The 27,351-nt window shown below is 53.5% G+C and overlaps 9 protein-coding genes across 9 annotated transcripts; 2 read left to right on the forward strand and 7 right to left on the reverse strand.

The window, feature by feature from the left end:
* Nucleotides 1-2,171: 2,171 nt before the first annotated feature.
* JN550_001749 (uncharacterized protein) lies at nucleotides 2,172-3,818 on the reverse strand (the record flags this gene model as incomplete). The annotated part of the gene is made up of 3 exons (XM_049312967.1): nucleotides 2,172-2,596; nucleotides 2,657-3,193; nucleotides 3,401-3,818. The coding sequence occupies 3 exons, from the start codon at nucleotides 3,816-3,818 to the stop codon at nucleotides 2,172-2,174; spliced, it is 1,380 nt and encodes a 459-aa protein (XP_049176600.1).
* A 2,390-nt stretch (nucleotides 3,819-6,208) lies between these two features.
* Nucleotides 6,209-7,159, reverse strand: JN550_001750 (uncharacterized protein; the record flags this gene model as incomplete). Its single annotated transcript, XM_049312968.1, has 2 exons — nucleotides 6,209-6,653; nucleotides 6,711-7,159. The coding sequence occupies 2 exons, from the start codon at nucleotides 7,157-7,159 to the stop codon at nucleotides 6,209-6,211; spliced, it is 894 nt and encodes a 297-aa protein (XP_049176601.1).
* A 3,720-nt stretch (nucleotides 7,160-10,879) lies between these two features.
* Nucleotides 10,880-11,604, reverse strand: JN550_001751 (uncharacterized protein; the record flags this gene model as incomplete). Its single annotated transcript, XM_049312969.1, has 2 exons — nucleotides 10,880-11,208; nucleotides 11,349-11,604. 2 exons carry the CDS (start codon nucleotides 11,602-11,604, stop codon nucleotides 10,880-10,882), a joined length of 585 nt encoding a protein of 194 aa, XP_049176602.1.
* A 1,972-nt stretch (nucleotides 11,605-13,576) lies between these two features.
* JN550_001752 (uncharacterized protein) lies at nucleotides 13,577-14,326 on the reverse strand (the record flags this gene model as incomplete). The annotated part of the gene is made up of 1 exon (XM_049312971.1): nucleotides 13,577-14,326. The coding sequence occupies one exon, from the start codon at nucleotides 14,324-14,326 to the stop codon at nucleotides 13,577-13,579; it is 750 nt and encodes a 249-aa protein (XP_049176603.1).
* Nucleotides 14,327-15,694: 1,368 nt separating this feature from the next.
* JN550_001753 (uncharacterized protein) lies at nucleotides 15,695-16,909 on the reverse strand (the record flags this gene model as incomplete). The annotated part of the gene is made up of 2 exons (XM_049312972.1): nucleotides 15,695-16,738; nucleotides 16,790-16,909. The coding sequence occupies 2 exons, from the start codon at nucleotides 16,907-16,909 to the stop codon at nucleotides 15,695-15,697; spliced, it is 1,164 nt and encodes a 387-aa protein (XP_049176604.1).
* Nucleotides 16,910-17,568: 659 nt separating this feature from the next.
* On the forward strand, nucleotides 17,569-19,200 carry JN550_001754 (uncharacterized protein; the record flags this gene model as incomplete). Its single annotated transcript, XM_049312973.1, has 1 exon — nucleotides 17,569-19,200. The coding sequence occupies one exon, from the start codon at nucleotides 17,569-17,571 to the stop codon at nucleotides 19,198-19,200; it is 1,632 nt and encodes a 543-aa protein (XP_049176605.1).
* A 751-nt stretch (nucleotides 19,201-19,951) lies between these two features.
* Nucleotides 19,952-20,834, reverse strand: JN550_001755 (uncharacterized protein; the record flags this gene model as incomplete). The annotated part of the gene is made up of 3 exons (XM_049312974.1): nucleotides 19,952-20,159; nucleotides 20,232-20,684; nucleotides 20,731-20,834. 3 exons carry the CDS (start codon nucleotides 20,832-20,834, stop codon nucleotides 19,952-19,954), a joined length of 765 nt encoding a protein of 254 aa, XP_049176606.1.
* A 3,858-nt stretch (nucleotides 20,835-24,692) lies between these two features.
* Nucleotides 24,693-25,526, forward strand: JN550_001756 (uncharacterized protein; the record flags this gene model as incomplete). The annotated part of the gene is made up of 1 exon (XM_049312975.1): nucleotides 24,693-25,526. The coding sequence occupies one exon, from the start codon at nucleotides 24,693-24,695 to the stop codon at nucleotides 25,524-25,526; it is 834 nt and encodes a 277-aa protein (XP_049176607.1).
* A 349-nt stretch (nucleotides 25,527-25,875) lies between these two features.
* JN550_001757 (uncharacterized protein) lies at nucleotides 25,876-26,636 on the reverse strand (the record flags this gene model as incomplete). The annotated part of the gene is made up of 5 exons (XM_049312976.1): nucleotides 25,876-25,929; nucleotides 25,985-26,178; nucleotides 26,236-26,278; nucleotides 26,366-26,544; nucleotides 26,630-26,636. 5 exons carry the CDS (start codon nucleotides 26,634-26,636, stop codon nucleotides 25,876-25,878), a joined length of 477 nt encoding a protein of 158 aa, XP_049176608.1.
* Nucleotides 26,637-27,351: the final 715 nt, after the last annotated feature.

The raw sequence follows: 27,351 nt of genomic DNA on the forward strand, positions 1-27,351 counted from the left end.
CCGATGTCCCGAGAACAGAGAATCCGCAGCTTCCGTCATCTTCATTTGCTATGGCAGGAAATCGGGATCGCTTCGGTGAGGGTGGACATTGCAGACGGTCAGGGGCGGCAGAAACCACGCCTAAACGCGGATCAGCGCGTCGCGTCCAGTACCCTTGGTCGTCTATCTACTCCTGACCCTCCGCTTTGCTGCTGCGAATTTCAAGCTTTCAATTCATGAATTACCAAACAACAGCCGAGCTCGCAGTGTCGCTGGCTTCTCTGTTCATCAGTCCAAGGCGAGTCCTGACTGTGGAGACAAGCTAAATGCAGCGCCGCCTAGAGAGAGTGTTGCATTGAATATCCATATCTCGGACAGCCGCTGCCGTTGCCGAGTTCGACGAGTTGTGCGCATCATAATGCAAGAGCCGATAAAATTCGACAATGGCTGACCTTATGCGTCGCGGAAGTCGTTCCGTGACCGAACACCATTATCGCGAGGAAGAGGCCGAAGCCATTGTTCGGACCGCTGCCTACCATCGGAAAGACTACTGTCGCTCCGTGGTGTGGTTCTCGCCTCGCAAACACGTTGACATGCGTCCTTCAACAGCGACCTCCTGGAGAATTTCCATTGCGGGACTCGGCCCCCTCGATCGCCTACCACTCGAGCTCTTGCATGGCGTATTGTTACGTCTAGATATGCGTTCTTTATTCAACTTTCGACAAACAAATGTTCTATCACGACAAACGGTTGATTCTCTCAAGCAATATCAGATGGCCGTCTCATATGGTCTGAACCTCTTCTGCGCCTTGCTACGAACACGACTTGCTATTGGCGTTTCTTTGTTCGATTTCTACGACGCACTATGTACCAAGGCTTGCACTCTTTGCGGCGACTTCGGTGGGTTTATATCCCTTCTTACCTGGAATCGGTGCTGTTTTTTATGCCTCCAAGGCGCTCCGGAAACTCAAGTGCGAACTCTTGCCGCTGTCCGAAAGCAATTCCATTTGATCAAGGCCGAATCAAACCAACTGAGGTCATTTAAGACTTTACCTGGAATATATTCGATGAACGAATCTGCATGCAAATCTCGCGTTACCGTCGTTTCTCTTCATCAGGCCCAATTGCTTTTCGGACAGCAACCAGATACACTAGCGCAGGCCCAGCCAGTGAACTCGGATCGAGATAAAAAGTATAACTTTATGGGGTCGTGCGCGCTTCCATATCACGATAAACGAACCGGCAGAGTTGAATACGGCATATCGTGTGCTGGGTGTCAACTTGCTCTCGAAAAGGAGATCATCAGCTCTAGGTGCGACGACTGGGCATTCGAGGCTCGCGACAAAGTATATGCGCGGGATGGTTTTCTAAAACATTTTCGCTGGTGTGAACAGGCACAGCTCCTGTGGAAATCGAGCGGCGAAGGTAAGAACCGGCCAACCGAACTACCGGAGGCTGCCCGGAGAGGAGGCTTTTTCAATAATAGAGAACAACGATGATATGGAAACTTTCTACCATATGCGATAGTTATGCTGTCTAAAGTGTCTAAGTAAATAACCTACACAAAGCGGACAGGTTTCTAGCCTTTCCACCATACGCATCGCAACCTCGACACACCACAGTTTACAAGCCATGCTTTATTCTTCAACTACCGCTCCATTTTGTCTGTATACTTCACTAGCGCGTCTGGTGTAGCCAAGTGCTTTGCACAGTACAGCTCCCAATATCAGAGCTATTCGAGGTTGGGAAATGGGACAACGATCAGATCGTACACAAAGGTCCAGCAGCCTGTTCAGATAGACCAGTTCATAATTGTTCTTGGATTTTTGCCAATACTGGAATCATGTCAATGACTGAAGCACGCCAGTGACTATCTTAAATTCAAACTAGGGACAAGTCAGAGTTGCAAGGTTTCAGTGCGTGTTAAAACCCCGCTTTGAGCCTTCAACAAACCGCACAAAATTTGCATCGCGCCAAGTTCATGGAATGCGTAGAGTTTAGGGCTCATATTTGCCAATGTAAGGGATCTATCTACAGTTCTTGGAGTCAACCGAGAATGCAACGTTTTACGAGGTTATGCAGAGACCAGTCAGACAATGAACTACCCAAAATAGACCAAGGACTTTCCCTTTCTCTTCTCCCGCTCTACATCACTCTACGCATGGTATCATCGTACAACTACGTTCTCTCTCTTACAACTTCTCCTTCAGGATGCTCTTCATCCGCCTCTCGACGGCATTCAGGTACTCGGTGGTGGTGACGTAGTCCTCACGGCCGCTCTTGCCGCAGGCGAGGGCCAGATCCTTGGTCATGATGCCGTCCTGGTCCACAGTGTCGATACAGGCCTGCTCGAGGCTCTCGGCGAAGGCAACCAGCTCGGGGGTCTCGTCGAGCTTGCCACGCTGGATCAGACCGCGGGTCCAGGCGAAGATGGAAGCGATGGGGTTGGTCGAGGTCTCGTTGCCCTTCTGGTGCTCACGGAAGTGGCGGGTGACGGTTCCGTGGGCGGCCTCGGACTCGAAGGTCTTGCCGTCAGGAGTAATGAGGACCGAGGTCATGAGACCAAGAGAACCGAAACCTTGAGCGACAATGTCGGACTGGACATCACCGTCGTAGTCTTTGGGGGCGAGGTGTTAGCATTTTCAGGGATTTCTTCTGTGAGATGAGCACAACTTACTCTTGAGAGCCATGATGTAACCACCGCTGCTCTTGATCATCTGGGCAACCATATCATCGATGAGGCGGTGCTCGTACCAGATGTTCTTGGCCTCGAACTCCTTCTTGTAGGTGGTGTCGTAGAGCTCCTGGAAGATGTCCTTGAAGCGGCCATCGTACTTCTTAAGGATGGTGTTCTTGGTGCTCATGTACAGGGGCAGGCTCTTGTCGAGAGCCAGCTTGAAGCTGGCGTGGGCGAAACCCTCGATGCTCTCGTCGGTGTTGTACTGGGTCTGGGCGACACCGCCGCCGTTCTTGAACTGGAAGACCTCGATCTCCTCGGGCTTGCCACCCTCGGGGGTGTAGACCATGGACAGCTTGCCGGGGCCGGGGATGACCTTGTCCTTGGCACGGTACTGGTCACCAAAGGCGTGTCTGCCGATGATGATGGGCTTCTTCCATCCCTGTACCAGACGAGGGATGCGGGGAATGACGATCGGCTCGCGGAACACAGTGCCGCCCAGGGCGTTACGGATGGTGCCGTTGGGAGACAACCACACTATGCAGGAGGGAGAGGCGTCAGTCAAGTTGTAGGCCGAAAAGCAATGCGACGCCGTGGGTTCGGGACTGCATGAGCTACACGCGGGACTACTGCAAGGCGCTTTGGGCCATTGGGCGAGGCGCAGGAACACGGATGCACGTAAGACGGCAACGCATGAAAGAAGATGGCTATACGCTGTGAGATAGAACAAAAAGGACTGCTTACTCTGCTTCAGTTTGAACTCCTCCACACGCGCCTCGTCAGGGGTGATGGTGGCGCACTTGACACCTACGGAGTACTTCTTGATGGCCTCGGCAGCGTCGAGGGTGACCTGGTCGTTGGTCTCGTCACGGTAGGGCAGGCCGAGATCATAGTACTTGAGGTCGATGTCGAGGTAGGGGGTGATGAACTTGTCCTTGATGTCCTGCCAGATGACACGGGTCATCTCATCGCCGTCGAGCTCCACGACGGGATTCTTGACCTTGATCTTCTGCGCCATGTTCTGTCTGGTGTGGTGGAAGAATGCGACCGGGGCGGCAGGTCTAGTAGCGGCGCTGAAGGCAGGACGGAGGGCTGGCCGTGCAGATCGTGAGAAAGTCGTTGGCCGAATGGAGCGGGCGGCGGAGGCGGCAAAGGTGTTCATGTTGGGCGGTACGGGTCGGGAAGGGCACCGGGGCTCTCTTATACCGAAAGGAAGCTAAAAAGGTATACTCGGGGCAGACGACAGCCTGAGTGCCGAGGGAGAAACCGGGTAGCTAGTTTCGGGGTATGTATGCAGATTGGGCGCGGAGAGCTGCCTATTAGATAAGCGGCTCACCACTTCGGTAAGCTGTGACGGGACTTGAGGAGCTGTCGGAGGGCAGCTCGAGTGCGGCGCGATGAAACCAATTGACGACTCCAGTTATGCGGACAAAAAAATGACGCTGCGTCCCAAGGGATCGTGGAAAAGGAAGTGTTCAGGACACTGGCGGCAAGTGAGATCAGGGTAACACAAGGTCCCTTTTGGCGCGCCCGTGTGGCTTTCCCCAGACGGTTATATGGTTATATGGCAGGACAGGAACTGCGTCACACGAGGGTCTGAGGGGGTGATGCAGGCGTTCAAGGGTCGACAGTCACAGTCAATGCAAGCAAGACCTGGCGATGAGTCCGTCCTCGCGGTTAGAAATGGCAGAATCTTCGAGGCTAAAAGAGGGGAGCAGCACGCGCCGCCAGGGATCTCTATCTCCCCACATTCTGCCGATTTGCGGAGAGCAGAAGGCCCGGATGATGCGAGCCAGCCAAGCTGCTGTTAGCGAGAGGCCAGGAGGATGGCATGCCAATGGGATGGGTGGCCAGTCCAAGGGTCTGACGGGGGAATTCGAGAGCGAGTCGCAGAGCACGACGACAATGGCATGACGGCTTGTGGGGTTGTGGTCTAGCCGGAACGGGTGCTCGGCCGAAGCCTCGGTGACACTGTCGACCCCCGAGAAGACTGTCGCTGGAACTTATTCCGCTCAGTCGCCCGTGATTAGTTACGGGACATGCTTTTATGACAGCTCGATGACTTCAGGTGATTCTTCAGCGGAAGCATGTACTGTGCCTGAATCATGCCAAGCATGTGACAGGTGCGTCAAAGATTCATACGTCGGTCTCGTGTTAGAAGAAGCAAAAAATGCCGCCTCCAAGGTTGGCGCCAGTGAATGCGCGGTGGACGTGCTTCAACGGCCCGAGCCCACGCTGTCACAAGCGCTGGGTTTGGGAATGGGAAACTCTGTGGAGTACACAGTAATTACCTAGTGAGTCCCTGCTGGGTGGATTGCCGACTATGCAGTCCGCATTCCGGAAGCTAATCGGCTCTGTGGGTGCTCCAGTGGGTATTCAGTTGCGAACGCTCTTAATTATGTAAGAGCCGGGCACAGTCTGACTATAAGTTTGACGTGATTTGATTTCTAAACTGGCAAGCAAATCAGCTGTGAGCTATCTGAATCATTCTAACAGAAAACCTCCCAACTTTTGCTCAACTGAACTCTGGCGCGCGGCAAAGCCCCCAACTTGGCCTGCAGGCGCTCAGTTGCATCCCATCATACGAGGATGCGAGGAGCGTTACCTCCTGTCAACAATAATTCTTACAAAAGTAGAGCAGTGCAGCAGCATGCATTAGTCTCTCTCTCTTCCCCCCTTCATCCCCAGCCATTTCCGCTCAGGCCATTGGGCCTGCCAGTCGCGGGTCCGTCTTGTCCATCCACGCCCACGTACGCGCAATGCAGCGTAGGAGCTCAACCAACGTAGCGGCACCTCCAAGGAAGAGAACGAGCGACGATGCACTCCCTCGAATCGCGCGGTGCCGGCTTCCTCTGTGAGTACTCGATATATCGCCAATGCGCAGTCCTAGCCGTAGGCGTATAGCAGTGCGCTTTGGCGAATCAGAGGGATTTTGCCAGGGGGTTGGGGTTGGGGTTTTTCCAGATTATTAGAATGCCTGCCGCTTGCTGAACGACCGTCTAGCCCTGCGCCACCTTTCCCCAAAAATCATGCGTGCAGAGTGTAACCTTTCCAGAATCCAAAGCGTCGTTGAACATGCACACAGCCCCTAGGGAAGGCTGGTAATCAAAATACGCCAAGAAGCACCTGAGCGGGCCTCACTGTGGTGTGACCCAAGGTGCAGAGTTGCACAGAATCGTGCGGACCAACGGACAACCAACCAACCATTTACACCAAAAAACTCCACGTGAAATAATGAGATAGCCTGCGAGAGCTGAACAGAAGAACAGAAGGGCTGTGATCTTTTTTTTTGCTGGGGCCGGAGCCTCGTCTCTGTCATGGGGATGGGCGGTGAAAGGCGATGAACGAAATGAAATATCATAGCAATCAACACCGATGATGGCAATAGATTTCCAGTGCTTCTGGAGCCCTGGGAGGTAAGAGAAAGGGGGGGAAGAGGGCCCGGAGAGTAGACAAGGCCTGACGGTTGTGGCCCTCGAGCGTCATGCATGCTGGCCTGGACCCCAAATGACGTGTAAGAGCCGAGTGCATCGTCAATCCCCAAAGGTCGGCTTAAGCGTATCCTCGAATGTTTCGTCTTGCAGTGTCGCAGTGCGAGTTGCAAGAGGTGCAGTCCCATCCGTGCTCATCGATGCGGATGCGGCGTAGGCACTTGGTACATCGCCACCAGTTCTTGGAGACCTTGCCTTTGCGGTTCTGATACCAATCCGACTTCTCGCCGTTCTTGCGGGGCAGGTCCTCGTTGTGGAAATCACGGTAGTGATCCCGGAAATGGTCCATCCGGTGGAAAGCCTCGCTGCTGCGTTGGCATTTGGAATAGTCACAAAAGAATTGGTCTTTCTGATTGTCCGGTTTGTGCTTGTGCTCGTAGTGCCGCTGTAGGTCTGCTTTGCGCTTAAACATGATCTGGGTGTCGCATCCAGATACAAGACATACATGGTATCCGCTCGGGGGCTCGTAACCGGTGGCAAGGCCAGATGTTGTTGGGGTTCGAGGCCTAGAGGGAGGCTGTTAGGATCATCTGTGGTTGCCGGGCATCTTCTAAGATACTCACACTTCGTCACCCGCGGTTACATAAGTCATGGTTGCGGGATCGGATGAAACAACATAGCTGGTGCTCTGGTCTTGATAGTTGCAATCCTGGCTGTAATATCCAGTCGGCGTGGCGAAGTCGTTTGTAGCGCACCAGGTATTGGAACCCTCAGGGGATTGATATTCTGAGTATTCGCCAGAGTATTCAGAAGACTCCAGGTAGTAACTGTCCTCTGCACTCATATTGGTATTTCCGTATGAGGAGGAGTAGTAACTCGACATGCCTTCCGTTAGTCCAGGGGTTGCGGGCGACACGTTTCCGTACGTTGATGCCGAGCTGTGCGAATCACTGGAAAAGCCCCGGCTCATGCCCTGGCCTTGACTTGAGCACGGTGGCGACCTTTGGTTGCTGGAGCTATCTTCTGCAGAGTAGAAGTAAGCCTCATAAGAAGAAGCCTCAGTGGGATGCATGTCTAATGATTGACCGGATGGCTAGCCCGACTGGGACGGGCTGAGCTGTTCAGTTCGACTGGCGTATTGCGCACCGGTGTTGGTAACCCGGTTTTATCGTGAAAGAAGGTGAACACGCACAGTTATAGAGCTGATTATGCTGCTAGGAGCAGCCTATCTTTTGCCCGATGCCCGGTGTAGTACTAAGCAGGACGTGTATGAGAAGCAAACCGCCCTTTCGGACAGGAACATATATGTCCACTCGCGTGGGTTGACGTGGTTGCGGTGTGGTAGGACAAAATAGCAGTGAAGCCCGGTGACTGACAGTTCTTGCAGAATCTAAAAGCAACTTCCTTGCTTCGAGAAGGGGGTCATCCAGAGTCAAACAAACAGGGCTTGGAGATGCTGTTATAAGTGTCACTCCGGCATTTAGCTCCGTACAGATAAGGAAAAGCAAGGCTGAAAGTGCAATTTTCTCTTTAAACGAGGCGGAGATGCATCAGAGGCGTTTACATGTTTTTCTGATATGGCATGGCTGATTATAAGATATGATCAACAAGAACCTTGCTGAGGCGGGTATGCTGATGCAGGAAGCCCGTCAGTTTCAGACGAGCCGAGCCTGTGTGGACGTTTATTGAAACGTGCGTCCAGGGTTCAAGCATCCACGAGTTACAAAAGGCTCCAGACTAGTAGCGTACACCGAGATGCTTGGGCTTTTAGGGTAGACTATAACACTGCCTCACCGAGACCACCTATCAGATCCGAGATCGAGCGCCAGACCATGCCGATTGCGATTAGGGGCTCAAAATGCCTACATACGTATTCAGGCGCATGCCAGAGCTCCGGTTCGCCAGATTAGGCCTGTTCGGTGAGCCTCGAGCGCTCGGAGTAGGATAACAAAAAACTCGAAAACATGGCGTCGAGACGCACCGTCTTTTTTCGCCTGCCTTAGAAGAGTCCTGTCACAACCAGGAAGACGCACATGCCAGAGGGAGGTCTCATGGGTCCCGGCTCATCGGTTGGAAAATAGGGCTGGCTTACTGTTGGTAGGTTAACGACAGGTTGCGGAGGACAGTAAGCTTGAGAGGGTGGAGGGACTATGCGCCTCCGCATTGGCGAGCTGCCGTTGGATAACCTTGATGTCGCTCCGAGTGCGGGATCCTCCCGGCAAAAGGTCTCAGCAGATAGCCACCCGGGATGCTGCGCCTTATTGCAAGACGTCACGGCTGTGAGACCCAGTCGCGAGTGCATGCAAGGGATTTTGAGGCAGATATGCATAGGCAGCGTCTTGGGACGTCCAAATGCGCCGGTTCCGCACTGCCAGCTTCGCGATACTACTCGTCATGACCCAGGCCGTGCACACGCATGGTACGCTGTGATTGGGTCGCTGCCTAAACACAGCGCTCTCAGCCCCCCCCTGCGCTGTGCTGTGCGGTGCGGCAGCTCTCTGGCCAGCCCCAGTCCTGGCATCGTCAAATCGCACGACAAAGTCACATCGCGGCAAGAGACGTCTGTCATTCCCTGGAGCGGAGTCTGTGCTCCAGGTGTTCGGACGGGCAAACCAGTTCGCCCCGCGAGACGCCTTGCCAGCACACCACGTGTTTGCCTGTTTGTTGCTTACGCTCGAGAACGCGGAAGGAAGGAAACCTTGATCCGCCTCGATGCAGGAGTTCCAAAGGTTATTTGCGACATGTGGTGCCCTCCACTTTTTGTAATACGATGAGGATGCATGCGGCTCGTCCCGGCACTGGTCTTCGACGACTTGGGTACCATAGTAATCACAGCCCTTCAGCGGCCTCTCTTTGGCGGAAATCCGCCCTGCGGCGCGGATTCATCCCCAGGAACATCCCCAGGAACTGGTGTGACCACTCGCTGGGAACGTAATAAATGTGCTTAGTTTCCACAGTCTGATTCCATCTGCCGCGTGGTCTCAGTCTGAGCACGATCGCTCGATTGCGTGGAAACCCACCGGCCCACCTTTGAAAGTAGACGAGCTCGAGGCTGCCAAGATCATGGCTGTGTAAGACTGAGCTTGCAAAGCCGCAACGCCGACAACCGCCAAGTAAGAGGATGACTCAATAGACCTGCGGATATGATGTAGATCTGGAGATTCGGTGAGATTTAAACGCTATCTCACGTTTTGGCGACTCAGTATACAGCCAATACATATACTCTTGACGTCGCTCGTTGGGCAGCCATGCAGCCGCTTCATATATATTCATTGGCCAGGAACAACCACATGAGACTGGTGCCACGTTTTCTTAGGCATGCAATTTCATGGTGCAAGGAAGACAAGATGCAGCTGCTGCATAGTGATTGTCTATATCTTAGGGTGGGGGCCAAATAGTCGTAGTCGCTTTACATACTTGCGCAGTTACACGATCCTAGCAAAGTCTCTCTCAAACCAATCACGGTCGCTGCTAATTGGTTTGTCTTCATCCAATCGTCTTAAAGCTTGGATACTCTTCTCGGGGTTGGCCGCCCCCCAAACCCAGGTCCAGAAAACGCTCCGGTTGTACCTATCACCAGTAAGCCCCTTTGTGCTCCATTCCTGTCCAAGTACTGCCTTTGGATACATTTGAGTTGTTATGGCGGTTTCTCCCGTGAGAAACTGCCTTGAACATGGGGGCAGGGAAGTGATTAAGCCTGAAAAGGAGCCTTGCGAAGGAGGCGTGCATTCTTTCGATTCCAGTCCACTCAATGCCGAATATCCCAAAGATACACGAGAACCAGTTTGGGGCTCTCTGACTTGCAGTCTGTGTACTGAACCCTCAGTTATCAAAACACATCACACGTACTATCGCGCTCGTATCTTAAATTGTATCTCGCACGTGATCAGTTCACAACTTCATGAAAGCCCCTAATTCATACCACAGAAATCACGTAGTGAGGGGTGCTTTCCCGCGTTGGTGTGTTTTCTGGAAGTTAGGAGCTGTATAATGTTTACGGACAGTGCTTGAGCCAAGTATTGCCTCGTCGTTGCCTGGGAGCCGGATCTGTGTGCTCAACGGTGGAGTCGAGATGCCCTGATTGCGACGATGGGAAAATGCGGGATCCCAACAGACTGATTCATCCTCCTAGCAGAGAGAACTAGCCTTTATTATTCATAAGAGACGCTTCACTGGAGTGTCTGTGAGCATGGACGTCCAGAAGGATTGTAGACTGTCCGCAGCGTAAAGCCTCTTGTGCCACTGTGGAACGGTAAACGGGGATTAACCTTTCTCTTCTTCTCTATTCCTATTATTTGATGACCTCCAAGACTCGTGAGGTAGCAGATCCAATCCAGAGAGATATGTTTCATCAATTCGGTTCAGTTCCCAGTTTCCTCCTAATCCAGTGCGTTGGACAGACTTGGTAGGACCCCGATTCCCCTCCTTGATATTGTTTCCCTTTGGCAATAAAGCGAAATGCCCTCCCGTCATCCCCGACCGACGTAAACACCAGGCTTCGCTTGTGTGGACTGCTTGTCTTGACTGCGCGTGGCCCGTAGCAGGTGAAGTCTCCAGGTCGCTGGCACCTAACTCGGTGAGACGTCTTTTGAACCTGAACATGTAGAACAACAGTAAGGTCGCCACGACGACCAACGCGAAATAGCCCCACATTGAGCTCAAATCAACTATCTATTATAGAATTGAAAGTTTGGTCCAATATCGTTCCATTATTAAGAGTTAGAACTGGCTTGTCTTGGGTTATCCTTCACTGACACCCACCCACCATGTCTATAAGGGAAATATCATTGAGTTACATCAACATGGCTGCGGCGGCAACTCCTCCAACAAGTCCGAGAGCAGCCCTATATGTTGGGACTGCACCGGCGGTGGAGACAGAAGTCACCGCCGTTCGGGAGGTGGAGGCGCCGCCGGTTGGTGCCGAAGTTGTTGGGGAGGTGTTGTAGGTAGCCCCCGTGCTGCCAGTAGTTGCGGTTGGGGCTACAGTAGTACCGGTGGCAGAGGTGGTATAACTGATGACCGTGCTGCCGACTGCCGTCGAAGGCGTTGATGTTGCTGTCGTAACGGCGCCCTTGGTGTCCGTGGTGGTGGCAACAACGATGCCCGAGGCGCAGGCACAGACTGCACGACGGAGTTAGTAAGTGATGTGCCTAGCAATGATGTAGAAACAGGCAGCTGGTCTCAATTTCTTCGAAATGGCATGATGTTTGACCAAGTACCACCCCTCCATCTCCTTCCGTGCCAGGTTGAAAGTCACCTACCCGATGAAGCACCATCGATCACGGCTTGGAAACTTGGTTCTGGACACCCTGATGACACGCATCCTTCGACAGCAGCGTATAAAGCAGCTTCTTTGTCGCACTGACAGGCGAAGTCTGTGCCGCCGCACCCAATTGACGGCGCACCGCTCAAGAAACAGCTTTGGGCACAAGCCGGAATCGCCGTGATGGCCACTGCAGCGCAGTTTTGAGCAACAGCGGCGCCAACGAAGGCACCGAGTGCTACTATCGACTTCATTGTAACGCTTGCTGTTGCCTTCTTGAATCGAAACTGTGAGACTTCCTCAATAGTCACTGCAGACCTGCCACGTGTAGGTCTTCCTTTGATGCTAAGAGAGCCGCACAGAGCAGAATGGTCCACACGGAACGGTTGATAAAGCTTGATACAACAGCACACGGAGAGAGAGGACAGAACCGGGGAGTAACAACAGCGGAGACGTCAGCTCGCTGGGATGACAGGGCCTGATGCAAGTGTTTTATTACCCTCCATTCCCAGCCGAGAAGGGCTTTCACATGTGTACGGTTCTCGGGATGAGATCACCTTAATACCCCAGACTTGTGGCTCTCCCCGCATAGATATCCTTGAGGCCCCCCGGGACGCCCGTTAACGAAAGCGTCGTGCTCTGATTGGAGCGTGGGAAGGATGGTAACATGGCGCCCCTAAAGAAGCAATCGTTCCTGGCCATTTAAGAATATGATTGGCTGACAATGTGTCGATCTTGTGGGGACCCGGCTGCTGTTACCCCAGGCCAAGAGGGTGGGTCGCACGCTATGCCATCCTGGAAAGCTAAAATCGATGCAGAAGTACTTCGTATTTATCACAACAGGGACTGTGTGACTAGATCCCTGTAATTCACCCGAGGCAATGTCGAAATTTCAGGTTCTTGATTGCTCCAGTCGCTAGGTGTGCTCCTTCGAGAGCCCCCAATCACACGCTTCATCCCAAGACTTGCCTGGTCACTTCACCTGGGATTTCAAGGCACCGAGTAGTGGTTCTCGCGTGTAGCTATTCTCAAAGTATACTATGAGTTATAATATGTCAATCTGTGCTCTCGTCTTCCAGCTCTCCCTCCATAACTAGCTTCCTCGGCTGCAACGCTTCTATAAAAACTAATAGCAGATCCGTCGTACGGCGTGGCGAATTGCTTCATACTCATGCGATCGGCGCGGGCTTCAGGAGGCATGTGTGCGTGACCTAAAGCTAAAGGCAATGTCCGAGCGTACTATGTAGTAATATGGTATATCTTTGATTACGTAGCTTGCTTAGCGAATGGAGACTAGTTCTTACCAGGGGACGTGAGCATTCCATGTCTCAATTTGAAATGTGTATTTTGAGGAACCAGCTGAGCAACGCAACGCACTGTGGCAGCCCATGGCAGAGCCACCCGGCCATGGCCGTTTACAACGTCGATTTCAACGCCACTCTCGATAGAGAATTCGGCTGCGTTACTGTGTCTATAACGTGAACTACAATAGAGTGGACCCGGCTCGGGTGTTATCAATCAGTACTCACTCTGCTTCCTACCCCAGAAGCAGCTTGGCCACCTCAATGTACACATAATACCAAGCAGTTCCAAGCGGTGTCGTTTCTTCATGTCTTGGCCTGTGTAGCTTTGACCCATTTGCAATCCTCTATCTTCTTCAAGGTAAGTAGCAGATTGCCTAATAGCCTTATTTCTAGTCAGCATCATGGACGCACACACTCCATGCCTGCTGCGTTCGAATTACTTAACGTATCTGGCGGTCAACACTTACAATCGTAGCAGTCGCAGTGGACTGGCCACCTATTCTAAGGCAGTAGTCACCTTCGTCGTCTCACCCGAGGTGCACAGTGCTCGTGTGCTCGATTAACCAGAGTAGACACAGGGCAATGGCGACATCGCACAACTTGACCGTCGGGTGAATCCCTGTCATAATGGTACCTGCTGTGTACCCCCCTACTTTGACAAGTCTAGCTTGTCGCCGAGATACGAGAATGTGGTACATATAAGGGAATGATTTCCTCAGGGTTTGGCTCTAAAAGATACTCTGCTGAGTCTACATATGTGCCATGATCTATTCGCCAGTCTTTTTGATGCCACACAATGACGTACTCTGCTGGGCGTCAGAAGTCGAAGCCCAAACATGACGGTGATTTCCTCTATAATATCTACTTCCAGTGATATTTTGCCACTAAGAAACCAAGTTCAAGAAATGGATACGCGGCGGCTCTATGAAAGGCACGCAACAATGCCAGCAATAGCGGCCAGTGTCCCGTTGGGGTCCTTGACACGCACCGTCTTCAAGCCGAGCTCCTTGGCAGGGTAGTCGTTGCCGCCTGGGAAGATAGCGTCGCCAATAAACAGCATCTGCTCAAGAGGAATACTGCTTGCGTCGCGGAGCTTTTTGAGCCCATACCCCTTGTCGACACCCTTCTGGGTGATATCAATCGAGGTGGCGCCGCCCATGTTAATGGAGAGATCTGGCAAACGTTTCTTGAGATCTGCCTGGATGACCTTGCGCTTTGCAAAGTCGGGGTCCCAGACGTGCTTCTCGGCAGGGGGAGCTTGCTGGCCCAGGGCGGAGAAGGTGATCTGGCTACCGCGGTCTTCGATGCGCTCGCCCCATGTCTTTTCGGGCGTGAAGCCGGTTGCCTCGAGGGAGGCATCAAAGGCGGTCAAAATCTGCTTCTTTGCCTCGTCGCTGAACAGCTCGGCATAGACGACATTCCATTTCCCGTCACGGTGGGTGTAGAGTTTAGTACCAGTGGTTGGCATGAGCCACAGCTTCGGGATGTCGGCGCGCGGCGGTAGGCGGCTGGCCACCTGCTTCTCGAACTGCGGCCAATCACCGCCGGATATCACAGCGACGTGAGCGACGTCTAGCAAATCGGCCAACGCCTCGCCCATGGAGTCCAGCAAGGGCTGCTTGCTCTCGGCCAGCGTGCCGTCAAGGTCAAAGGCAACGAGGGTGATAGGCATCTTGCATCCAATGCCTCGGGGTGATGTGGGTGGCGACCTCAAAGAAATTCAGGACAGAACAATTCAAATGGTGCGGTGAGGTGGCTGCAAGCCAGAGTTAACACGAGGTTACAAGGGATGCGGATCGTCGCCCGGGTACGAAGTATGCACATGTGTCTTTAAGCTTGCACCGCCCACCTGGAGCGGCAGGGGCCGAAGGCTTTAACTCCTTGAAGTAAGAACATGGCCTATACCTAGGGACACCATGGCACAGAAGGAACCCCACAGCACCAAAGTCGCTGAAGACCCTAACATCTCAAGGTGTTGGCGACATTTTCGATTCATCGCTAAATTGCAGTGGTCTTTCAGTTTAACTTCCTAAAGTGTTGCTTTCCTCGGACTTTCAAGATAAAAACCTAAATGAGGGTGGATCAACTTGATAGGAACGCCATTGCGCTTCCCAGTGTTACTGTAAGCTCGGAAGTTTGTGATGCTATCCGAAGCATCACCACAGTCAATCCAAAGGCGTTCAATCCAGACGAGGCTTTGTTAACCATGCTTACAGAGCCTTTTGCAAATCAGGGGCCACCAAAGCTGAGATCATTCGTCTCATTATAACCAACCCGAGCGACAGAGACTGGTGAACGTATTGTAAGTGCAGCGTGAGGGCCTCCATTTATTATCGAACACCCGTTGCTACAAGGGTCATATAAGGCATTACCATTTGCGCCAGGTCGTGCTGCTATACGATCCTCTTACATGGAAGCCAATACTCAGCTTTATCCTTTTAGCTTTGTAGACGAGGGGGTTGTTACTTCTTTGCCCATCCGGTGCCTCAGTCCAATGGAAGCTGCCACATGCGAGATAGCCCATGACAAAGGTCAAATTACCGGGGCTGTCTTTCCGATCCTACTGGGCAACAATCTCATACTTGCCCTTGCAAATTAGGTTCGCGGACTTGTTGAGACCAGTCCTGTATCAAGTCCATCACTCGCTCATCTGTCCATTCTGGATCCTCGGACGACAAAGTACCGTGGCATCTTTTTCGGTAAACCTACAGTTTGTTTGCCTCTAATCTCATATGTTATTGTTATCGTAGGTTGGGTCTAGGTCATATTTAAATAAGTCGTACACAGCATGCGATGCTGCTAGGTGTAGGCTGCTGTCATCGTATTAAGTATCCGCTTGGAAACTCAGCTAGGGCGGCCCTGTTGCGCATATCAAGTCAGTCTACATGGGTTAGACAAGACGCCACTCCAACGTTGCCGAGTGAAAACACTTACAAGGCAGGCTCAAATGAGGCGGATATTGCCTGTGTGCGACGCGGGTTTTGATACAACGATATCTTCAGTTGTGATCAAAATCTTGGCAAGCATAGTGTTGCCAACCTCAATCCACATCCATCTCATCTCCAGACCCCTCGTCTACGTAGCTCGCTTGGCTGTCCTCGGATTCCTCTGACTCTACACCGTCGTCGTCTCTCCGATCATCACCCTTGGCTCGTACGTTCGTGACCCCTTCGTCGCCAGCCCATGTGCGTGGAGTTGACTGAGATTCATCAGCATCCTCGGTAGCGACGTCAGGTGTAAGCCTGTCCTCTGAGCCTGCAAGACGCTGGCCACGTGATCGACGTGCCGCGCCCCTTGCTCGACCACGAGCACGAGCACGCCCACGCGCTCGGGCTCGTCCGTTACCTCCTCCTCGAGCCGGTCTCTCCGCAGTCTCGTCTTCAGACGCTTTCCGTTTGGATGTCTTTGGCTTCGGTTTGCTAGGCCGCTTGTCCGCATCATTCAGGCGCGCGACGACCGTCACGTCGTCGGTTTCTCCCTTGCGCTTCTTAAGGGCTATCAGCTTGGCCAAGAAATCTCCTTGCGCATATCTCTCTGCTGATGCTCCGGGATCAGGCTCGGGTACAACAGCGTTCCGGTCTCCAGAGAACGATTCATCGTCATCAAGTCTTCCGCCCGTCACAAGTTCGCCGGGATGGCCGTTTGTAGGCTTGACGCTTTTCTCCGTAAGCATAATCCGGGCTGAGCTGGCCGCAAGCAGGTCAATGCCATCCTCGAGATGTCGCAAGACGGGCAGCGGGCGCTTCTCGTCGTGCTGCGTGAACAGCAGCTCGGTTCCAACATTCCTTGACCATTGGCCCTCGTAAACACGTCCCCGAAAGGAGATCAACGGATGGCTCGAATGCAACTCTAAAATTTGAAACTCGTCAAGCCCGTAGGGATCAGGCTGGGATGACCCGTCGTGCCTCTGCTCGTTTTCGCCTTCACCATCATCGGAGGCTCCCATGTCGTCGTCTGCATTTCTGGTCTGAGTAAAGACGTCCCCAAGTACCTGTTCCTTGTAGCCGCCACGTCCACTGGGAACCGAAGCCTGATGACGCGTGATGAAATCTGCTTTGGAGATATCCAAAGTCACATAATACGTCTGCAAAAGGTAAGCCATGAACTAGTCAAATCCAGCGCCACGACCAAGTACCTCAGTCTCCGTAGTGGAATACTCATACTCCCAATCCGAATCACCGTCGTCGTCGTGCTGGCCGTGCTTGCTTGCATGCACCATGGCAGAGCTGGCTGGCGGCGCCCGAGAGCTAGCCATTCTGACGGTGAAAGACGAATGAAGCCGCAGAGTAGGCCGTGGTGAGCAGTTTTATTGAGTATACGGCGATGGCGTCCTCATCAAATGAGGGTGCAGCTGCTCACATTTCACCAGAGGGGTTGACGGAATGTGGCCGGATATCGCGCGTGGTCCGTTGGGATATACATCGACGTCCACGGAACAGCTTCATACAGCTTAGTTAACTACCTGCGAAGTTGAGCTGCAGTCCATCCGGTAGCTTGGCGGCGGACATCAGTTCGCCAAGGCCCTGGGGCTCAGGCTGTCCCCCAAGGGTCCCGGGCGGTCACTAGCGGCAGAACGCCCCAAGTTAACTGAACGGCAGCTGGAGGCGTTGGCCGTGGGTCCCCAGATCGGCCTGCCAGATTTCTTGCGGTAGCGGGGCAGTTCAGTGACTGACTACCCCTCCAACTCGCAAAATCCCAGCGCGATTGACTCACAGCAGCAGCTCAAGACGTCGACCTGCAGACCAGGGCCCGGCTATAAATAATCATCGCGAACCTCGTACACTGGACGAAACCGGAACCTATCCTACCTTCCATACAACCAAATACCATTGGACTCTTCATTCACTTCAGGCGATCGGCCTGCCTCTCCCAGTTCCCCACCTAGCACAAGGGCAAGCCCCGCCAGCCGCCGCCATGTCAACCGTCTACCTCCTCGACTACGTCGCCGGCAACGTGCGCTCCCTGGTCAACGCGATCGAGAAGTGCGGCTACACAGTCTCCTGGGTGCGGACGCCGGCCGAGGTCGCCAATGCCGACAAGCTGATCCTGCCGGGCGTCGGCCACTTCGGCCACTGCCTCTCACAGCTCTCGTCCGCCGGCTTCCTGCCCGCCATCCAAGCGCACATCGCCGCCGGCAAGCCGTTCATGGGCATATGCGTGGGCCTCCAAGCCATATTTGCCGGCTCGGTGGAGGACCCGGGGATTCCGGGCCTTGGGCTGATCAAGGGCAACCTCGACCGCTTCGACGACTCGCAAAAGGCCGTCCCGCACATCGGCTGGAACAGCGCCAATTCGAGCAGCAAGAGCCTATACGATCTGAGGTCGGAGAGCAAATATTACTACGTCCACAGCTACAAGTATCCGTATGTGCCAGGGGAGCTGGAGGGCCAGGGCTGGACAGTCGCGACGGGCACCTACGGAGGCGAGACTTTTGTCGGCGCTGTTGCCAAGGATAACGTGTTAGCGACGCAATTCCACCCGGAAAAGAGTGGTGTTGCTGGCCTGCGGTTGCTCAAGTCGTTCCTGACTGGGGATGGTGCCAAGACGTTGGGACAGACGGTGGCCAGTTCGGCACCCACGGGGGGCCTGACAAGACGTGTGATCGCATGTCTGGATGTGCGGACAAACGACCAGGGAGACCTCGTCGTCACGAAGGGCGACCAATACGATGTGCGTGACAAGTCTTCGGATCGCAACGTCCGGAACCTTGGCAAGCCCGTGGAACTTGCAAAGCGGTACTACGAGCAAGGCGCCGACGAGGTGACGTTCCTGAACATTACGTCTTTCCGAGACTGCCCACTGGCCGATGTGCCCATGCTCGAGATTCTGCGCCGCACATCCGAGACCGTCTTCGTGCCCCTGACGATCGGCGGCGGCATCCGCGACACGGTGGACACGGACGGCACCAAGGTCTCGGCGCTCGAGATTGCGACCATGTACTTCAAGTCCGGCGCGGACAAGGTGTCGATCGGGTCGGACGCCGTGCTGGCGGCGGAGGAGTACCAGGCCGTCGGCAAGAAGCTGTTCGGCAACACGGCCATCGAGCAGATCAGCCGGGCGTACGGCAACCAGGCCGTCGTGGTCTCGGTCGACCCCAAGCGCGTCTACGTGCCCAAGCTCGACGCCACGCGCCACGCCTGCGTCAAGACGGCCTTCCCGGGCCCCAAGGGCGAGGAGTACTGCTGGTACGCGTGCACGATCAAGGGCGGCCGCGAGACGCGCGACATGGACGTGGTCGAGCTGGCCCAGGCCGTCGAGGCCATGGGCGCCGGCGAGCTCCTGCTCAACTGCATCGACAAGGACGGCACCAACAGCGGCTTCGACCTCGAGCTCGTCACCCAGGTCAAGGACGCCGTGCGCATCCCCGTCATCGCCTCCAGCGGCGCCGGCAACCCGGCCCACTTCGAGGAGGTCTTTGCCAAGACCCGCACCGACGCCGCCCTGGGCGCCGGCATCTTCCACCGCGAGGAGTACACGGTCAAGCAGGTCAAGGACTACCTGCAGGAGAAGGGCCTGGAGGTGAGGCAGTTCGAGGGAGACCTGTAGGAGGGTCTTGTAGGGTGACGGAACTCTGGGCTATCTGGAGTACAAGTCTCAGGTAAAAAGGGATGGACTCCCTCCCTAGGTGCGTGCCTAGATAGGGAGAGGGGGGGGGGACCGGGTTCGCAGTCTACTAATGCCAGGATTAGAGGTAGAAAAGGGGGTTTGGCGATCTAGGTCACATTTGCGGTATCACATGGCTGGGATAGAGGCGTTGAATTTGAGAGAACCCATGTGTATTTCATGACCACATTTAGAGCTTTTTCTTCTCAGACCGAATTTCTCCCCAAAAACCCCCTAAAAGCAATGAAACGTTTTCCGAACAAGAAACTAGATGTGGTTTTGCAACCTACGTGTCTCGAAATGGCAATGCAGAAAAACAGGAGACTGATTTTGAGAACACTCAACTTTTCCCATCTCCCGTGTCCGCTTTCCCAATGATACGCTCGGAATGCTTTGCCCAAATGCAGCCGTTTGGAATCGAGTAAGAAAACGCCGTGCTCAGAAACAATTTGGACCATGCAGCCGTGCCCCTTATGCCATGCGATCCAGGCGCCGGTAAGCTGCTGCGAACAGAAGCTGAGCATTCCCTCCTTACTCCGGGAACGAAAGAACTGACAAATGGGACGAACTGAACTGAGAAAAAGACGCAGACGCGAAATACGTAAAGCAGGCAGGACAGTGAAGACGTCGGATCGTGTGTGAAACCGCAACTCCCGGAACTCCCGAACGAAGCAGAACAGAAATCGATTTTTGTTTAGACGTCCATGGCCATGAACAACCACTTATCGCTGGTTACGTCGAATCCCTTGGCCCAGTGATCCAATGTGGTCAGTTCGAAGCCGACCCATTGGAAGCTGCGCATCAGGGCTTTTGCGTCATCTTTGGGAATCAGTCTGTCCAGGCAGATGACCACTTGAGAGCAATCAAGGGGACCTTCGGCGAGTTCAATGAAGGCAATCAAGCTATCTCTGGCGGTTAGTTCGTGTCTTTCGGGCAGGCATGATGACAACAATGGCAATGGCAATGGCACTCACGCTTGCTTCAGATCTCGGCCAAGCAGTCCCACGTCAAAGAAGGCAAAGAGTGTCCTCTCGGCGTCTTCCTCAGACACAAAGGCTCGGAAACTTGCACCTCCCGCGTAATCCCAGAACTCCATCCACTGGTTGGCGGCGATGGCGGGCTTCATGAAGCCATCGGCGCTCGAGAAAGAGGACGGCGGCGTGGGATAGTCGGTAGGTGGTGGTGTGTTGTAGTAAACACCCGTCAGGCTGGAGCCACTACCGGCCATGTTCCCCTCAACCTGGAACACGGCTTTCATGGTGTCACAAAAGAATCTCTCACATTCTTCCCTGATCTGGAGTGTTGCCCCCCCTCGGCGGCTGCGGCGGTTATTGTTGTTGTTGGCGCTGCTGTTGGCGGCGGAGCTGCGCTTCTTCTTGGGCGTCAGAGCGAGCTCGTTGTCTTGGGTGATGGCCGCGAGGGGGGGACTTGACGGAGGGGATGGTAGTCCTGAGATAGGAACCTCAGGAATACCACTCTGCCCCTGCAGCGAGGGTAGTGCAGTAGTGGAAGCCCTTCAGGGCGGCGGTAGGGTCGACAACGTAGCAGCTGGCGAGGACATTGGCCTGGCGAACCATGGCCTCGCCATAGCTACTACTATTTAAATTATTACTACTGTTTTTCATTGGCGCCATGACTAGCGATGAACTCCAGGGTTGTTGTCGTCGGGGAAGTGATTCGGTAAGGATGGCTGAGGCTGAGGCTAGTCCGAGGACTCGACGGTGAGGTGGCAAGAAATGCGTGCGTTCGACAGAATTGCGGTTTGAGAGGCGATTGACGGGTCGAGCAGTCCAAAGACTGGTGAAGAGGCAGGCAGTTGGTGTTCTTTGGATTGATGCGCGCGCAGGGAGTCTTGAGAGTGTCGGAGCCTTGACGGGTGGGTGTTCGTGGCAGGACGGTGAGAGGAGGAGTCAGAAGTCAGCCCGACAGTCGAACGAGCGAGATGAGGAGAAATTTCTAGTGACTTTTGGCATGGGCCACAAAGGCCCGTGGGTCTGGAAACGGGCGGGGCTAACGGTGGGCTTTGGGGGGCAACAGGGCCATTCCCTAGGTGGCGTTGGTGTGTGCCTTAGCGCCTCCTTCACGTGTGACCCCACCTGAAACCTGCAACCCGCCGCTGCCGAGTGCCACATGCCCAATTCTCCAGTGTCCCATTCGCTGCATTTCTTCAATTGAGTATGGTTGGAGCACATTGGGACATGCCGATAACTTGGAAAATAATCAATTGGATTCCTCTATTGGCTCATGTCCAGTAGGAATAGGATGCGCTGCCCGAATAGAGATGGAGATACTACATGCAGCAAGGCCTGCTCGGGTGCTGACACATGCTGCACTACTGAAGCTTCGATGCCAGAATGTCGTGAGCTTTAAAAGGCCCAATAACTTGCATGCTTCCTCTTCACTTGCGAAACAGCCAACTTGGGGCATTTTCAAGCAACCTTCCTCACGAAGCATCTGTGCATGCTTTCACATCTGGAGTTCCCAAGTCTACAGGGTCTTCACATCCCGAAAAGCGATTAGTTCCTCACTTTGATTGGAAGGAACATTGGCGTGGCTTTTACTACTTCCAAACTTCATCAGCTTGCTTGACTGGGTGGTGCCGTTCTCAGTTTGAGAGGCTATGTCGAAAGGCTGGGGGAAAAAAAAAAAAAACCCTCCCCCCGCAAATCACCTTGAAACTATAATCAACGAGACAACACGTAGTGACTCAGCCCGGACCTTAATAGGACGAAGCGTTGAGAGGTGAGACAAAGGTCGCGAGAGCTGTTAGTGTCCCCTGGATGCCATATAGAGAGAATGATGTCTACTTGATGCTGAGCGTCTCGTATCCCTGATACCGATGTCCCACGACGATGGGTTACCTCACAACACTGCGGCACAGTGCTGAGTTGGGGAATTGTCCCAACTGTAGGAACGATCGGCAAGGCAAGTCTGATGCAATTTTGTTTCGGGTTTCCATTGGCGTTGATGAAAGTCTGTATGCCTATAACAGGCCAACCACGGCGAGTGAACGCCTGAAAAGTGTCCACATTACCGCAGTAATGGTCTTCGAACACGTTTGGATTTAGATTTGAAATATGCGGACTGAATCACCTACAGTCAAGCATTCACGCTCTATAATAGCAGTTACACATCTTTTCGTACGTAAACCGTGTAGATGCCACACTCTTAGCCAACATATCAGCTGTATCTGCACGTTTGCAAGGGTGTTCAAAGAAATCTTGGTGGTGAGCAACTGAGATACCTCATGAATACAGATTGGGTAAAGTCTAGGTTGTCAATCTAGTATGATATCCGAAGTGCGAACATGGCCACAGCCAAGTCTGAAATTACTACCATGCACTCGGTGGCCAGTCAACCTATACTGATCATACCACAATGTATATAATAATCTTCTAGTATACTTTCTTATGAAGACGCAGCATATATACATATAATTTCGTACCTAGTGAAAGGTACCTCGGCTGTACAACTTCAAGGGCCAAACGCTGTAGCATCTGATGTGGGGAGTGGCAGCTTTCACAGCGGCACATTGCGTTTCACTGCCTACATTTTCATTTATTTATCCTCTTTTCCTTCAGATCAAGTGATTAATTAGCTCGCTGCGAGGCTCAGCTCGCAGTGGCTGCCTCGAATGATCCTCAGTCAGCAGAAATAGACTTGTGTGAGCCGCTTGGGTAAGTATACTATCACAATATATTTTTGCAGAGTCACAATATAAGTTATTCCATAAATTCTCAAGCTCGCCCATCTGGGACTTACACGACATGTTGGACTCTTCACTCTGCGTCTCATTGTGCCGTCTATCTTATTATTCTTCCTCGCTCTTCAGTCTCGCAATTTGATCCATCCCCGGACCTTTTTTATATCATATTTTTTTTTTTTTTTGGAAACATTCCTCATCTGAAATCTCTGTAAATGATACAGCAAGGCTTATGACATAATGGTTCGTGCTGTGATCCGTGGTGGCGATTGTCCCGGCCACTGGGAGGATATTGTTGCAAGTTTCCCTAGACGGCCAGAAGAGCAGGGCCTATGCGCATTTCAAACCGTTTAAGGATGCTTCATTAGTATATACGTTGGCGTTGGTGGAATCAAGACATAATGGAAATCCGTTGAGAGAGCGCTTTAGGATGGAACGCGATTTGACTTCGCCCTCGTCGCATTTTCTGCTCTCGAAGCACAGAACCATGTATTCGAACGTAATGAAGTCAAGGCTTACGGCATACATTTAATTCTCACCATTATAATAAGTTATGGTTCAAAAGAGGCCTTCGCCCCGTGCATTTATATGCGGCATGGTTGTGTCTTGAGCTACTATAGGGTTGGGAAGTCAGCTGTAATGAGTGCGATGGCAAGGTGTTTGATATCTGCCAGAATCCCAATACGAGAGATTAATCTTCTCTTTGCCTGCTGTGTAACACCGATGACACAGCCCGGCAAATCAGAGTCTTCGAATCAGTCCACATCTGCGAATTCTACCTCAGGTAGTATAAAGTATCCAGTAAAACCTAACTTTGCGTCCGGACGCACTGCGGCTGCCGACAACAGGACCGCGATCGCAGCATGCGCGTTTCGGGAAACAACGCGTATAACGCAGAGATCTTGCTCATGGCGAAAAGATTTATATCCTTCTGAACACTACTAATACTCAGGCATACTCTTCGTTTGATTCAGCACGGAGAACTGTTCGCAATAGCGGCCAGTTATCCCCTATCAGCACAAACGGGGGCGGAATGACTCGATAGGATTAAAGCCGAGCGATCCCGCCCCACGGCATGCTCGGTAGTGCGTCTCGCTGGAGAGCCGGCACTCACGGCGTTCTGCAGGGTGACGGCTAGTGGGCAGCCCCGCCAGCCCGCTGTCACATCCATGCAGGGTTTCCCCATTTCCCGCTTGGGTCGGGTATCGATAAAAGCTTATGGGCTCTTGCTGTCAGTGGAACTGTGCCATGGGGGCCCGCGGTGGCAGGTGGGCAGATGGGCAGATGGGCAGGCGGGCAGATGGGGGGTGGATGGGCTGATAAGCCACCCGCACCTACACGGACTAGCTGGGCTGGCAGCATGATGCGATGTCCACGGGAACAGTATGCAGAGGCGTTGATCACTCGACTATTCCCTTCAAATACCCGCCGGTCCTGCATGTGCTTCCCGGTATAGCGGAAAGATGTGACTGCGATGCATCCTTCCTCCTTTCCCTTCCACGCCGCTGACGACTCTGTACCTTAATCCATGACTTCCTTCTGATGCCCTCGTCAGTCTGCATATATTATAAGCACACTGGCACACCGACCGTGTTACCCGAGATTCGGCTTGGAGTCGGGCAGCATCTGTGACAGCCGCCCTTGAATGATTCCGGAAGAGGGCCTTTATTAACCCTACACTTGCACACGGAGTACTACTCTATTCAACCTGCCATAACCTGATCCAGCTGCCATGGCCAGCGAGAGCACCACCGCCGGCGGCCCGGCGCCGAGATTCCCCGTCTACCTACTACCGAGCTTCAACATCCCCTTTGGAAGGCGAAGACAGAGCTCTCTCTCGTCGGAGAGCTTTGGAAGCCTGCCGAACGAAAATGCCGTTCCCTCCCTGAGCACATCACCGAGCGACTCGCCGCGGTCGAGCCTCGCCGAGTGCCCGCCGTCACCCTCCTACCTCCCCTCCCGTTTCTCCTTCTCGAAGGACAAACACCGGGCCTCCAAGCAGGGTCTAGAGACTACCAAGCTCGCACGGACACAGCCCGATACCATCCGCTGCTCCACGTGCTCGTCAGACCTCGCCTTCGCGTCCCAGATCGTCAGCAAAGGCTTCACGGGCCGATACGGAAGGGCATATCTGGTCTCGGCGCCAGATCACTTCCCCCGGGGCAAGAATACGGGGGATCTGGTCAACATCAGAGTAGGGAAGCCCGAGACTCGGTTGCTTGTGACCGGATCCCACGTCGTGGCCGACATAACGTGTGCGGTCTGCCACGCCAAGGTGGGCTGGAAGTACGTCGACGCCAAGGAGGAGGCGCAGAAATACAAGGTGGGCAAGTTCATCCTCGAGACGCAGCGGGTCGTCGACTACAGGACGTGGGAGGACGTCGCCGTCTCCGAGATGCCCGAGTTCGGGCTCGAGTCCGAGCAGCTGCACGCGTCCGCGGACAAGGACGTCATCGTCTTCGATTCCGAGGACGAGGACGAATGCGAGGACCTCTTCTCGGGAACGTGGGACCCCGAGGTCGTTGCCAAGAGGCGCAGCCGCAAGGTGAATCAGAGAACGAAGTGAAGGAAAGCAGCATTTTATGGGATGGCGCATTTTGAGAGAACCCGCAGATTGACAGCAGAGGTCATTCATACGAGTGGAGTTGGTAGAGGACTGCCCCCTTTTCGTTCCTTTAGCATTACGTATACCCGACCGAGACGGTCTCGCCATGGGCATGAGGAGTTTTATTTGCATTTTGAAATCTAGGAGCACAGGGCGCTCTAATGGGTTATTAGTGGTTGATTCGATAAGCATCTAGATTTTCCTGTCGATACCCTCCCTCTCATTCAATAATAGTCGTACTACTGAACTGATCCATGTCTATACGTTAGTCTACATCTAATGTCAGGTCTAAGAAAACTGTTCACTTCCATTATGAAGCAGGTGCCTTTGGCGGTGGCGGCGTGGCATTCAACTCGAGAGTGACCTGAGACATGGTCAGTCAGTTCGAAGCCTGAATATTGTCCAGATGGGTGACCTACCGGACCGTCGTTCACGAGCGCGACCTCCATCATGGCCTGGAAGACGCCGTTCTTGACCTTTTCAGGATTATAACCCGTTTGCACCTTGTCAAAGAAGTACTGGTATAATCTCTTGGCTTCTTCCCCACCCATGGCACCGTGGAAATCCGGCTTTGCTCCCTTCTTGGTAGATGCCAGGAGGGTGAACTGCGAGACTGGATAAGATCGTCAGGCTGCGATCCACTGGATGACAGATATCAGATGCAGCTTACCGCATAGAACTTCACCGCCGATATCCTGCACGCTCTTCTTCCACTAGGATTACAATCTGTCAGATATCATCTCCCCTGAATTGTGACGGAGGCAAACGCAAACTCAGGGAGCCAGGAATGGACGCCGTACTCTACCACCAGCATCGTCGTCCCACAACTTCATCTTGAGGACCTTGGCGGCCAGGGAATCAATCTCCTTCTCCGTGTCGCCGGGCGCCACGGCAGCAAAGACCAGTACGCCTTTGCCGATGGAGGAGACGACCTCCTTGTCCACCGTGACAGAAGCCGACAGCACGCGCTGAAGTATCGCTATATAATGCAGCACGAATGAATAAACAGACTAAACTTAAACGGGTGGGGAGGGGGGGCCTGAGGGGATATGGACATCACTCACCTTTCATTTTGGCGGTTGTTCCCTAAGCATTCGCTATGTTGCAAAGGCTATGCGCTGAACAGGACAGGGCGGCTGCTTGGGCTGCATGAGCTGCAAAATTAGGCGATAGATAGGCGGCTGGCCGTGGTGGAGGCGCCGGCGTGGGCAGAGGACCCAGTCATCCTATGACACGACAGACGGATGAATCAACCAACCGCCTGTCGACCTACCACGGCTCATAACCATGCGATCGGGCAGGCTATCACGACCCCGATGCCTTGCTGGCCTTTGGTAAGGGACCGACGACGAATCAACCGTATAGGAAAGGGGTCATGTGATGCCGATCCATGCAGTTCGCAATTGGGAGCAGCGTGCCCGTTTGAGTGCTTTACTGTACCAATTTGGCAACTTGCAGTACCTACGTACATTAGGTAGCAGTGCTGGCGGCTGGAGGTGCCGAAGTATCTTGTGTGGATGTGGGTTAGGGGACTAAGTTTCGCGATTACACAGCCGCACAGGGCCCATGAGTAAGGGATCTACGGCTTCTTTCTGTAAGGCACCAGATAGAATACCGACGGATTCCCATAAGTGTAATGTGAGTCGAGCAACGGGAGATGCGATAGCCGGGTCGTACACGGAAGCACTTTATCATCCAACTCGGGCCGGTACACACCAGCCAGAGCCTCCAGCCAAGCCAGCCCCATACCATACCTAGGTAGGTAGCCCAGCCCACAGTCCACAGC

The sequence above is a fragment of the Neoarthrinium moseri genome (genome assembly GCF_022829205.1).
Source record: "Neoarthrinium moseri strain CBS 164.80 chromosome Unknown scaffold3_Wmoseri_CBS_16480, whole genome shotgun sequence".
Classification (NCBI taxonomy): Eukaryota; Fungi; Ascomycota; class Sordariomycetes; order Amphisphaeriales; family Apiosporaceae; genus Neoarthrinium; species Neoarthrinium moseri.